At 39.1% G+C, this 14,640-nt stretch overlaps 1 protein-coding gene across 2 annotated transcripts in view; it reads right to left on the bottom strand.

The window, feature by feature from the left end:
- bab2 (bric a brac 2) overlaps nt 1-13,376 on the bottom strand; it is a 39,637-nt gene extending 26,261 nt beyond the window's left edge. For both annotated transcript variants that reach the window (XM_017618370.1, XM_017618371.1), the window contains exon 1: nt 10,961-13,376. In XM_017618370.1, coding sequence (XP_017473859.1) covers nt 10,961-13,201 — 2,241 coding nt within the window. In that variant the 5' untranslated portion in view covers nt 13,202-13,376. The remainder of the gene's footprint in view (nt 1-10,960) is intronic.
- Nucleotides 13,377-14,640: the final 1,264 nt, after the last annotated feature.

Below are 14,640 nucleotides of genomic sequence, written 5' to 3'. Positions count from 1 at the left end.
ACAAAGCGTAAAGACGCAGGCAATGTACGCTATTTGTATGACTGTATTGTGGGGAGGGGGGGTACACGGCGGATGAAAATGCTGGGCAGCACAGAAAATGCGAACAGCGGCGGCGACAACTGCGCTGTTTTGGTTTGTTGCCCCAGAATAAAGAACAAACAAAAAAGTTAAAGAAATAAACGAAAAAAAACAAAGTCGCACAGCATCCCAAAAGCAATTACATATAGTCGATGCTTGAGTATACGTATACATATACATATACATAGCTATGTATAAATCATAGTCTATATATGTACATAGGTGAGCCATCAAGAAGACGGTGCGCTGTGCTGTGCTGCGCTGCGGTGGAGACACCAGCGCCAAAGTGACGTCATTACAGTCACACAGCTTTTGCACTGTATTTGGTGGGGATTTGCTTTTGTTTACTTTTTGTTNGGGGGAGGAGGGGTACACGGCGGATGAAAATGCTGGGCAGCACAGAAAATGCGAACAGCGGCGGCGACAACTGCGCTGTTTTGGTTTGTTGCCCGAGAATAAAGAACAAACAAAAAAGTTAAAGAAATAAACGAAAAAAAAACAAAGTCGCACAGCATCCCAAAAGCAATTACATATAGTCGATGCTTGAGTATACATACATATGTACATAGCTATGTATAAATCAGAGTCTATATATCGTCGTCTCAGAAAACGGATGACGAATGTGCAAAATCACGATTTTGGGATTTTGATGCAGATTTACTAAGTTGGACATGCTCTTTCGATTTCTGCAATCCATTTTTTTATATCTCCATTAGTTTTTGAGATATTTCGTGCGCATTTTGTCGTATGTTACATAATATTAATGATTGGGTATGCCTTTTGTTGTATGTGCTGAAAATGCGTCACATACGACAAATTCCCATACAAACGTACCTTTTTTTTAATCATAAAACGTTTGTCGTATGTGGCACANTTGTTTACTTTTTGTTGTTTTTTGCTTTTCTTTTAACTCTACACGCTGTCACTTGTGAGACTCAAATGCCGTCAGCGGCAGCCAGCCAAGTCAACGCGGGCATCTCACAGCTGCTAAGGCCTTCAGTCTTCTCTGACTTCTTAATGCGCATGTTGTTGTTGCTGTTGTAAATACCTACCTACTCATGGGTGTCGGTATATACATACATACATATATATCCAATATTATTGTATTTAGCTCAAATTTTTCGTTTTTGTGAATGAAATCGAATGAATGAAGCGGCGGACTATGACGTTGCATGGCATGGCATGGCGTGGTGTGGCGTGTCATAGCGCGATTTTTAACGCAAAGTGAAGTGCTGTGCACGCTGCCACCAAAAATTTACAACACACCGCAAGTGTGAACTGCTTGGAGAAGGCAAGATAGCCAAAAAAAAAAATGTTGTGCCAACAAACCCACACCAACGAACATTGGTTTGCTCGCGCGTGATAGCGCGCTTGTGTGTGCACTTGTTTGTAGTTTGTAAGCGTCTCAGCAGTGTATTGTACGTGTGGTGTGGTACCTTTGAAATGTAAGCCTGCTAAGAAAAACCGTAGTAGATTGCAATGAGCAACAGGCGCACAGAAATTATTACAACAAATACAGCACTGTGTGGCAAGCACTAGGACGAGCCAAGTTTGCCGACGGCATTTTTGTTTAGTAGACAGATATAAAGCACAAAAGTCACAGCAGCAGATCAGCAGCAAAGTCAATGGATGGCCTGGAGCAAGTCGCTATCAGCATTTTGAAAAAGCGTTGTATAGAAATTTTGGGCGCCAAAAATTTTATGTACTGTAAGTGGCTACTGCCAAGTACGAGTACTACTTACTGATAAGTGAAGCTGAAGAGTTGTGAGTTGTGACACATCGATACTACCAACAATGCAGAGAGCAAGAGAAAGCGTTTGGTGAGAAATTTTGCGAGCGAAATTGGAGAAAATTAGCAGGCGCTAAGATGAAGGGTGACACAAGCTCGCTGTGGGTATTTTCTTAGGTTTCTACTACCACAAAGGGCAATTGAACCTTATTACAAATGTAGGTGTATATGTACTACATAAATATTTCAACATGCTTCCACATCCACAGTTCCACAGTTCATTGCCTGCACGCGGTTTGACTGCGTGTGATCCTTAAATGTGTTATTACAAACTTTTTTCTAAAAGCTTTTATGTATCCTATATATATGTATGTATGTTTGTCTATTTGCACCCTGTAGTCAAATGAACTAGTTGTAAACTACCTCACAACTAATATGCACCGCATGCCCAACTAGTCAGCCAACTATCTTTTTTCCATGCAATCAACTGGTATTTTTAACATGGGGATGTCCGACGTGATGGCAATTATTAGATTTCTCTGTCTCAGACTCAGTCTCATACTAGTTCAAAAAAGGACAGAAAATACTAGTCCAATTTCTGTCAGGAAATTCTAGTTGTAAACTAGTATTTTGCCTGACTAGTTTGGGATTTCACTACAGGGTATTTACATACATATGTATTCACATATAGTGTGTCCGTATGTATTTATAATTTTGTGTTCATTGCTCTCGCTGCATTTGCTACCACATTACCACCCTATTAAGCACCGAAAAGTTCATTCTTTGCAATTTAAGAATTTCTTTGTCTTGCGATATTAATTTGAAGCTAAAGTGTACAGTGTAACAAAGATTATAAAAATTAGATCAAAATACTGGGCGATGATAGACGATTATCACGAATTGAGATATAAAGCCATAATTGCATTGCTCAGAGCGATATTTTTGGAGCGATGATGTACAAGCAATTCCCACACCAGTCGAGTCTACGTAACCACACCAAAGTTAGTGGCAGTTTTTACACCTTAACTATAAAATTTTTGAGACTTCCGCCAACATATTTCGGAAAAATATTAAGATTTTCGTGAGCTAGACGGTTTTTAAAATGCCTCCAAAAATTTTATTATTTCGATTCCGTTGATAAAATTTTGTAACATTTTTATGCAGACTTTTTAAGCAAATACTCTTCTACCATCTGAGGTTATTTTTTGGCAAAATTATTTTCAAAAACTAATTGTATATATAAAAACTCGATTTCCATGGGTATTTTCAAAAAATAATTTCCGAACTATTTTGGTGGAAGTCTTAAAATATAGTATATTTTATATATCTGATGGAAAAACAGCATCTGCGGTTTACCAAATAAAACTATTTGCACAATTTAAGAACAACTTAAATAAAACAGCCTACATACACTGGGCGTCAAATTAAAGTGTACACCTTGTTTTAACATAATATTCACAATTATTTTCATGAGTTTTCCATTATGGTATGCCATTTTGCAGCCCACTCAATTTTAGTCTAATGAAGTGCATGTTTTAACTAAATCGCGTTGATTTGTAAGATTTTTTTTGGAGACTGCTTTTGCGTTTTTTTTTATATACAAAAACTTGCTTTGATTTTTTGAGAGCTTGTGGCTAACGGTCGCCGCGTTTTATTTCATAAGAAATTCATGCTTATATGGAAAAAAGAGCAAAAATCCTTCTCCATAAAAAAAAAAAATTCTCAAAAATCAACGCGATTTTGTAGCCGGTTTAAATTTGCACTTCATTCGACTAAAATTGAATGTGCTACAAAACTGCATACTTGAAAATTTTCTAGAAGTTCTGAATAAAATGTTGAAAAGTTTAATGAAATTTTGTTGAATTTTTGGGAACTTTATATAAAGTATTTATGTTTTTATTAATGAAATATTCAAAAAAAAATTTCTTGAAAATAATTGTGAATTAGAACAAGGTGTACACTTTCATTTGTCGCTTGGTGTATATGTTTATTGGGTAGAAGACATTCCGTCACTGTCCGCAGTGCAGGGTTTTACCAAGTCTGAAACTTCGTCTACACATCGCACTTTCTCCCGGTGACCAAATATTTATAGTTTGCATGCTTTTATTGAAGGTTAAGGCGACGTTATGGTCCTTGCTTTTAATTTGAATTTGCCATAGAGAATTCTTAAAACAATTTTTATAAAATTAATTTTAATACACACTGAGTCAAAAGTTTACCAAGTGTAAATAGTTTATTAACAGGAGTTCTAAAAAATTTTCCAAATCATTTAACAAAAAACTCGAATCGAACCCACTGTGCAAACGAGTAAAGACATTATCCAGACACGCACCCACCCAACCAGCTGAAATTCACGTCGCGTTCGGTGTGTCGAACTCGTTTTCTGCTACCATCCCTCTTACTGCCATACACTACAAATTTACCAGGCAAAGCAACGCAGCGCCAACTCATTCGTCCGCCGTCCATTTGCCCACTTTCATTGCAAACATTTGCGCGTATTTTTTGCACATTTTTATTGTCTACAATTTTAATTTATTTTCAATAAATTAACAAAGAAATGCTAAAAGTAAGCGCCAATACTGACAGATATGTATTTCGTTGGTGCTTGTATGCCCGAATGGGTGGTTGGTTGGTTGGCAAATATCAAATGGCTAATGAAATAAAATTAATAAGGTTTGTAATTAGATTTTGAAGTCAATAACCGGATATGGTGGTGCAAAGGCAGGCAATTACTTAAGTTATGCAGACTTTTGGGGGAGTGAATACTATAGCAAAATATTGTGGATATTTTCTCCGGGTGGGTAAATAGCAATTTTTGTTATTAAAAATAAAGATCATAAAGAAAATCTCTAATTTCTTAGAGAAGGATTTACTAAGGTGTAGAGGGCGGCATGTATGTTAATAACTGGGTTTTTGAGTGCCAAACCATTGCAGCGAATTTCAAGCTGAACTTATAGCCACGACGGAGACCACTTGGCGGCTACTCCTCCTCAAATTTTATTTTGCAGGCAGCAACAATTTTTCGGAATTTCCTCAAAAACCACAATGGAGCGCAGAATTAGTTACTCTCATCGGGAGTTAAATACCCAACAACGGTTATTAGAGTGCCAGGTGATAAAGATTTATTGGGTAACTGCGTAGCGGACTAAATTGACAACTGCTTATTAACTATAAATTATTCTCAACAGCTTCTATATTTTTAAGGGACACCCTACTGCTTATTCTTACCTGCATAAAATCGTACATAAGCATATTTGTTTAAGTTGCAGTAAAAAGTTTTAATTATTAATTATAGTACTTTTAATTTCCTGTCGCGCCATTTTTTAAGCAAGAAAATTTCGATGCGTAAAGGAGAAGCGAATCAGGCGCTGCTCACTCCTTTTCCGTCTTAAGTATACTACCACCAAGCATGACATTTTCTTTTTTCTTACATTTCATTTAAAAATGAGCTATAAGCACACAAGGCCTTCCAATGTGTGTGTATGTATGTATGTAAGCATTAGAGCGGGTCAAATTTTTTGCATCAAAAGCACATCGCGATTATGGTTTTTGGGTAATTTCAAGCATTTTTGCCCAAGAAACCATAGGTCTAAAATGAATTTCGGGCCAGCGATTTTTTCTATCTAGTTTTTTTTCAAAAAGTGGCTCACCTGTTGAAACAGCTGTATTGAGAACTAGCCCAAATGTGTCTATGGGGGTTTATGAGGTCGTGGAATCCATTTCTGGCATTAATTCTTTCTTTCGAGGGCCGCCAGAGGGCGTTTCCGTAGTTTTTTATCGGATTTTAACGCCTTTTTCGGAAATTTGACTTTCTCATAATGCAACTTCAATTTTTAAATAGCCTAAAATGTTCAGGGTGAATAATTTTTATTTTTTGTATTTTATTTTTTAGAAAACTAATTTTTTTCTTATTTTGATATAATTTTTTTAAATCAAAAATTCAACTTAAAAGATAAAAACATATGAAATATAAATAAAACAAAAGAACTTAAACACTTTCTAATGTTTCAATTTTTAAACACGTATAACATATTTTTTTTAATATTATGTTGGTAATACTGTTTATCGACATATTGTATGACAAATGACATGTGTGAAAGCATGCTTTTTCATTTTCATACTGTGCTTTATCATTTTCATACTGTGTTTAATATGTAAAATAAAAAAAACTAAAAAAATAGGTATAAAAAATAAAAAAAAAAATAAAAGTCTTCAACGCTGAACATTTTAGGCTATTTAAAAATTGAAATTGCATTATGAGAAAGTAAAATTTCGTGGATTTTCGCAACAATGTTGTCGATTTTCGAAAAAAAAGGCGTTAAAATCCGATAAAAAAAAAAATTACGGAAGCGCCCTGAATGCCAGAAATTGATTCCTCGACCCCAAAAACCTCCAGACACACATTTTGGCTAGTTTTCAATACAGCTGTTTCAACAGGTGAGCCACTTTTTGAAAAAAAAACTAGATAGAAAAAATTGCTGGCTCGAAATTTATTTTAGAACTATCATCATAATCGCGGTGTGCCTTTGTTAATTTTTTTGGGCCCCTACAAATCGACCCGCACTAGTAAGCATGTAGGTTTATATGTATATGAACCTGCTTTTCTTTAGCATTAAGTTGCATACATAAAATATCACATAGTTGCATACTCAATTGCAATATTAATTCATTCTATTCGACCTACCAGGTGACCTCCTTTTCCTCATACCTTGCCGCTATCGCTCCACTTACTTCTTGCGTATGTATGCATGTACGTCATAGCTTACCCTTAAATGATGTATGTACACGAGTACCTTGGCGCATAAATGTATTTTTATGCAAAAAAAATTACGACATTATTGCATATTTACAAAGTAAGCGCAACGCAATAATAAATATTTTATTATTCGCCAACAAAATATGAAGAAAATAAAAACAACAAATATTATAAAGAAGCTTTCGCAAATATACTTAAATTGTTCAGGTAATGAATTTCGTATTACAATTGAATTGTCTACATTTTATTTTCCACGCGCATACATATTTCTACATTTTCAAGACGTCAAGCGAGGGACCTCGCTGTCGCTGTCGCTGTCGCTGCTTTTGCAGTGTTGCTTCTGTTGTTATTGTTGCTGTTATTCGCAAATTAGTTAGTAAGTAATTTAGTATATTTACTTGTAAGTTATTGTTGTTTTTTTTCGCTTAGTCGCAATTGTTTATATATGTACATAGTTATTCGACATTTATTTATGTAAATGTGTGGTGGAATTGAAAATTTGCATAGCACACAGAGTAGCGCGCGGGCACACGCGCACACATACACATGCATACGCATGCAAATGCATATGCAATAATGTCGTAGGGACCTACTCACCTGCGCCTCAGCCCAGCTGCAACTTGGCTAAGCGCAACTTAAGTGTGCAGCAGCCTAGTGCCCCATATGTCCGTGACAGTCGTAAAGTCCGTCCATGTACGTATGTACTGTAGCCGCTTTCGCCTTGCTACCCCGTGCACCACCCCCATTCACCACCCAAAAGACACTTATGAATTGTATGGCATTTACGCAGCGCAGACAGTCGTCCAAAACAAACAATCAGTCAGTGGGACAATTTGACAGTTAGGCAGTTAGTTACTTAGGCAGTCAGTCAGTTTGTCGGCTAGTCAGTTAGTCAGTTAGTCGATTGATGGCATCAGCCTACAAATTCCGTCGCTTACTTTGTCTTGAAATAATTTTACATTTTATGTTAATGACAAAATTGCATAATGAATGTAATGTATGTAAATGCTTGAACACATGTGGCTATAGTTGTGCAATAACAAAAATTTGCATTTGTATGCGCATAAATGTCTTTTGTAAAGGAGAATGGGAAAATGCTGCATGCAAGTTGTATAAATATTGACAAAAGAACGCAAGATTTCTATTTATTTAGCAATTTATTTGAATTTGTTTTTTTTTCTACGAGTATTAAGTAAATTAAATTGTTAATTTGTAATTTTAACTAACTAGCTTTGCAAACATGCATACGCATTTGACTTTAACTGCGGTCTGATAATAAATGGATTTTTTTCTCCCATAATAATTTCGAATATATCAACTCCCTTCCACTGCCTTCTATCTAATCTTGAACACAAAGTTCTCGTAGCATTACTTGTTCGTATCTTGACCCAGCCTTCGTGAAGCTGAACTGTGGCTCCAGTTGATTTGAAGAAAATGAATAGGACCCTAGTTGGCGAAGAAAATGTGCTCTTCTATCAAGACAAACGGTAAATGCGATCTCCGAGCTACCTTTGTAGCTATTCGAATTCAATGATAGAATTTTTGTAGATTTTACGAAAAGTCAGACAGCGATCGATTCAGTGAAAGCCCTGAATGCACGAATGCCCCAAATTGCATTAATTATTTAAATAATAAGTTTCTGCCTCATACAAATTTAGCCTCCTCTAGTTATTTTTTATTAGTAAAATTGAAGAAGTGGCTCAGCGGTAAGAGTTTTTGGGTGGAATGAAGGGAAAACTCGAGATCAGACTAGCCGTTAAACTTAAAATGAAATCAATTTAAACTGATCGGACAAAAAGATAGACTGAAGAGACCATCACTGAAAAAACGTATATTATATTAAGAACCCCTAATATTTGAAAAGTATCAGGCAGGGGGTATTTTGAGACGCCAAATGCTCCTTTGCCGAAAGAAAATATCTTTTGTTCAAAAAGTCAGTAACTGGAACAATAATTTCGCTTACCCAACCAAGTTGAAGTCTGCTCTTCACTTTGTGGGGGCACATCAGCTCCACTTTCGCAATCTTGGAAGAGTTTAAGCATGCTGCTCGCTATTTACAAGCTCGTTTTAAGGGATCTATCTCTTAAACTAGCAAGTGACAGGTGGGTTTAGGTCACCACTTGCAGCAATACAAATTTTACGTTGCCAAAATGGGACGAAAAACGGTCGAAGCATCTCCTCATGTCAAGTAGAGGGGACTTGTTCGCGCAGCCCTGCGTCTGCTAACATACCATGTTGCCATCGGAAGGCGCGTGGAGAGGTTAACAATACTCCATAACGACTTCTCCATAAGCTGCACAAATGAAGAAGAGCCAAAAGCCTTGCGGCAACTGTTGTGCGTATGCCCCGCGCTTTGCAGAAGATAGCTCATGGGTTCGTGAATTTTCGGAGACTTAACCGACATATGCGAAGTGGGCATACAGCAACTTCTGGGTTTTTCGAAATCCACACGATGGATTGAGGGTTTTGACGATCCGCGTGGTAACACAACAATCTAAGGGCCAAGGTATGCTAGTGAGGCCACTTCAGCCTAACCTAACCTATCCTAATAGGCCAACCGCCGGCAATTATCTATCGAAAATTGATCATGCCCCTACAACTTGTATGGTACCAACCGAAACTGAACAGCGCGCGTAAAAAAAAGGTAAATCACATTCTAATTTTTGTTCTGCGTGAGATTTAGATTTGACTTTTCGCTTAAACGCACGTAAGCTGTTTCAGGTGACGCAGGGAACAAATTAGCCGGTAGTGGTATTGTAGTAAGCCCGCTGAGCTACTGGGGTGCGCATCCCTACTATGGGGCACTGGCCCAGAACAATAGTCACTCACTTTTCGCCACCAACTGTGTCGAAATGTGGACACATTTGTGCTGGGTATGACTCTGTGGGCAGTGAGTTTCAAAATTACTAAAGTTCCGGATTAGAGGCGATTTCTTTATGTACCTTTCCGGTCTTTTCATTGAAATGGCTATCAGCAACAGGAGATAAGTCTATTCGGAATATAAAGTCACTCGTAAAAGGACTGATATTCGGGATTAGGGGAGAGGGAATCATCGTACAGATTAAGATTACTTTTACTTAAACCCAGTTGAATACTAGCTTAAGAACTGTGATATTTTCAAACATATCGCACACCGGCTTTAAGAGAGACAAAACTTAAAACTCAGATCCGTAATAAAATATAGCTACTTGTGGATCGTACAGATGAAAAGCAATTAATATAAAAACAGGTATATATAACAGTAGTTTTATAATTGGAGAATATAATCATGAAGAATAAAATATCTGCGTACATGGCAAAATGATCAAAAACAACATCTTCACTTACCCTCTCTTCTTCGCGTATCATCTCAGNAAGAGATCAGACTAGCCGTTAAACTTAAATCAAATCAATTTAAACTGATCGGACAAAAAGATAGACTGGGACTGATAGAGTGCGTAAACAAACGGCGTGCGTTTATATTAGGTTGCGCGTTAGTCTTAACATTCGTATTCGTATTTGTGTTTCTAGTCGTATCAGTCATCCTCGTCGTGGTCTTTCCATCGCAGTAGGCGCCTCCCTCCTCCTCTGCTACCACCAGCGGTTTCCGAGTTGAATACTTTCAGAGCTGGAGCGTGGTGTCCATTCGAACGACAAAGCCAAGTCAGCGGAGCCGCGGTATCATAATACGCTGCACTATCTTCATATCTCTGGGAAGCTTATACCGCTCATCGTTCCATCGTCTGGTACTCGTCGTCGCCAATGCGTAAAGGCCAGTGAATCTTCTGCAAAATCTTTCTCTCGAATACCTCAAGAGCCGCCTCATCAGAGGCGAGCCACAGTAGTATTGTCGTGAGCCAACTGAGCTACTGGGTGCGCATCCCTACTATGGGGCACTGACCCAGAACAATATTCACTCACCAGCAACTGTGTCGAAATGTGGACACATTTGTGCTGGGTATGACTCTGTGCGCAATGAGTTCCAAAATTACTAAAGTTCCGGATTCGAGCCGATTTCTTTGTGTACCTTTCTGGTCTTTTCAGTGAAATGGCTATCAGCAACAGGAGATATGTAAGTCTATTCGGATAATAAATTCGCTCGTAAAAGAACTTATACCTTAGATTAGGGGAGAGGGAGTCATCGTACAGATTAAGATTACTTTTTCACAAACCCAGTTTAATTGCAACTTAATAATTGCGATATTTTTAAACATATCGCACACCGGCTTTAAAAGAGACAAAACTTAAAACTCAGATCCCTAATAAAATATAGATACTTGTGGTTCGTACAGATGAAAAGCAATTAATACAAAAACAGGTACTTATAACAATAGTTTTATAGTTAGGGAATATAATCATGAAGAATAAAATATCTGTGTTCTGTATGACAAATTATCAAAAACAACATCTTCACTTACCCTCTCTTCTTCGCGTATCATCTCAGCAATTTCCGGCTTAATCTCCATTTCGTCATGATGACCCACCGACGAAGTCAAATTCGGCGCACTACCTGAGGCTGCGCCACTTGCACCCGCACCCGCACCAGCAGCGCCAGCAGCCAACGTAGCGCCAAGCGCCGAAGCCATGGCGGCATGTGAATGTGCTGCAGCATGCAATTGATGTTGAGCGGCTAGCTGTTGGGCGGCAGCAGCGGCATGATGATGATGATGTGGATGGTGTGGATGATGTGGATTAACGCTGAGAGCAGCTGCAGCAGCAGCCGCCGCGGCAGGATGGGAATGTACATTCAAGGAAATGCCGCTTGCATTGGCGGCCGGTGAAGACATTGCGCCTTTGAGGCTGTTGGCCGACGGCAACGGTGGTGAACTGCTGCGACCAGACGAACGATACGACGAGTGGCCAGCGCCGGCATGCGATGTTGGTGTGCCCGGTGCATGCGGTGTTGTGCTGGTTGGTGTGGGTGTAGAGTTGCCGGATGATGGTGCAGCTGTCGAAAGCGTTATGGTGGTGGACTGTGAATTAGTTGAATTGCCACCAGCCGCTGTTGCATTGCCGCTGTTGGGATTTGGCGAAGCGAAAGGATTGCGTACAATGGTCGAAGTGGTCACGGCAACGGGTGGTGGTTGTGGCATGGCATCGGCATTAGCGTTGTTTGTTGCATCGCCGGCATTTGTAGTTGAATTTGCGCTACCGTCTCCCACATTGACAGTGACAGGTATTGCTGTGGTACCGCCAAAGCGCGTCATATTATTGTCGGTGAAGAGGCCATCTCTAGAGCGTTTACGCTGACGCTGTGCGCTCAAATTCAAATCAAGCGCTGCTACATGTGGATACGTTTTTTCGATCGCCGCATCCAACATGCGTGCGCGCTTCGGTTTCTGGCAACCATCTTCGCCACCGTCCGCATCGTCGTCGCTCTCTCCGTCATCGGCGTCTTCATCGAAAATGGTCATGCGCTGTTCAGGCATCATAGGATGTGGTGCGGCCATACCATGTCCGCCGCTGGCACTCACCTCAGCCAAACCGCGTATCTTTAACATTTCGGCAACTTTGAGCAGCGGATTTATCTGCTCTTGACTCACGTTGATCTCGCCCTTATACATGAACTCCATGATGGCCTTCAGCTCCTCCCATCGCACGTCGCGCATTATGATGATCGGATGTTGGCAAGGATTATCGTAGAAAAGCGCCTGGAAGTATGGCGAGCAAGCGGACAACACCATTTTGTGCGCTTTGATAGACTGACCCTCGCAGGCAAGCGTCACATCGACGAAGGACTCATTTTGCAGCAGTTCATCGAAGACATTTGTCAAATTGGTTTGATAATTATTCCAGCGCAAACAGAATTGCTGTTGCTGTGCATTACTGGCCACCGCTGCTGCTGCTGCAGCAGCCAACTGCTTCTTGGACTTCAGCCCTCCAATGGGCGAAATGGACTTGCGCGCTGCGGTTAGTGGTGTCGCGTTTGCCAAACTGGACTTTGCAAACTTCGATAAGCCCGCAGCCAGCGGCATATGTATGGATGCATCCAGCCCGCGTCGCTGCTCGAATTCAAACAATGCAGCGTTCATGCGCGACAGAAGCTCCGCCGAAGCCGAGTCTAAGCTGTGTCGGTGATGATCGGGCGAGGTGGGCAGCGAACGTGATTTCGGCAGCTGCACATCAACGCGCAAATCAGGATCATCGTCGAGCGCGCTGCTCAGGCCCACCACCTCACTGGTGGTGAATGGGCGTGGCGGCGGTGTTATGTCACCGCTCATAACAGTGCCGGCGCCCGTGCCTGCGCCTGTATTTTTGGGTGGCTGTTGTGTTGGTGGTTGCGCCTTGGCGCTTGTGTCAGCTGTTGTATCAGCATTGGTGGCGCTTGCAAACTCGTGCGCGTGCTGCTGCTGCTGCTGCTGCTGCTGCTGTTGTTCCATGGCGTCTGCTTGTGGCGAAGCGGCTGGTGCAGCTGCTGTCGTATGCATTTCACTGGCCACTGTGTTGATGGTTAGCTCGTTATGTGCTTTTGGTGAGTTAACTAATTTGGCGTCAACAATGTTGGTGCTCACTTGAAATGGCGAGGATGTGGCGCATGCGCGTGCGCTCGCTTCTCCGTCGCTGATCTCGGACACTGGCGATTGATAGCTGGCAATTAAGCGTTCGGCTGTATCTGTATGTTTCTGTGTATAATCAATAATGTCTTTTGTCATATCCATTGTTGAAAGCGTTTTGGGGGTTTAATTTTTGTTTCAGTTTTTAAAACACGCGATGTTTTATGTAGTGCACATTTTTATACGAGTTTATGGGGTTTTTGTGCATTAATTGGTACGAGTACTGAATTTTTTTAATAGTCAAACTGTGTGTACATTTGTAATTGTATGTTTATGTCAATTTTCACTGAAATAAATACATATTTTAGTTGGGCTATGGCTCTTTAGACATATGTGATAAAAAAAACTTTGCTATACTCTAAATAATCGCAAAAAAAAATACAAATTTTATATTTTTGGCAAATTATGTCATATTTTTTTTTTATATCTTTTTTATTTTTCAAAATTATCAATCGTCGTGCTTCCGAATACCATGTCGTTTAATTTCTTACAAACCCTTAAACAAAATTTCAACTTTTGTTCTACTTTTGCTTCTATGGATATATGTATATGTACATACATACATTTATATCAATCCATTATTTTGATTTTTTTCCTTTAAAAATCGTTCTACATAACCTCTGCTTATAGTTTTTAATGATAAGATGATAATGGAAAAAAATTTAAAAAAGTCTCAGTTTACCAAATTTTTAAATTTGTAATACCGTTTTTTCACTAGGAGTTGAAATGATAGAAAATGTTTGACATTTAAAAAATTTCATGTGGAAATAAACTTACACAAATTTTACATTAAAGTGTTTGTCATTTAATGCCCGGCATAAGAATGTTGGATGGAATTGATTAATTTCATTTTTTGATCGTGGCCTAATTTCACTTTTGAGTATGAATTATGTATGCTCGCGCGGTCTAATTTCATTTTTTTATTGCAGTCTTAATACACGAGGCCATAATTCACAGAGCCCATAAGAATCTTAGTGAAAAAACCTAATACAATTCTTTTATAAACATCCCTTTTTTGAGCATAAATAATCTTAAACGAGTCGAAGAGCCGGCAAAAAAAATTAGTGATAATCAAAATAAATAACGTGTGAACGGTTCTTAATATAACAAAAAGTGTTGAAAAGTTTAGTAAGACTTTTCAAAACATCTGTCGGAACAATGCGACAAACCCTATTATTCCTTATGAGAAAACATTTTTGAAACAGAAGCAACTATGTGCTGCTTTTATGCTGAATTTCCACTTGGAATTAAGATGACAAAAATGAGTGTGCTCAAACAAATAATATGTGACAACACACTCAGTCAGTTAGTCATTATTAACGTTGCGACACAAGTTGTTTTAATGGACCACTTTGTCATTAAAACTTGTGTCATTTAATGCACAGTGTAAATACGGCATTACAAAATAAAACAAATTATTTCATATTGCTGCCAAAAAAAATATTGGCATAGGCAGTTTTGACTTTGACCAGCTATAACTCAGCGAGTTTATGAATTTATATGAATAAGTTTCAATAATAATATGTTAAATTTATCAGTCGAAA

The sequence above is a fragment of the Rhagoletis zephyria genome, unplaced genomic scaffold, assembly GCF_001687245.7.
Source record: "Rhagoletis zephyria isolate East Lansing unplaced genomic scaffold, Rhagoletis_zephyria_1.1 Rzeph_scaffold_01607, whole genome shotgun sequence".
Lineage (NCBI taxonomy): Eukaryota > Metazoa > Arthropoda > Insecta > Diptera > Tephritidae > Rhagoletis > Rhagoletis zephyria.
Note: the sequence above shows the minus strand (reverse complement) of the source record. Positions and strands in the feature narration are given on the sequence as shown.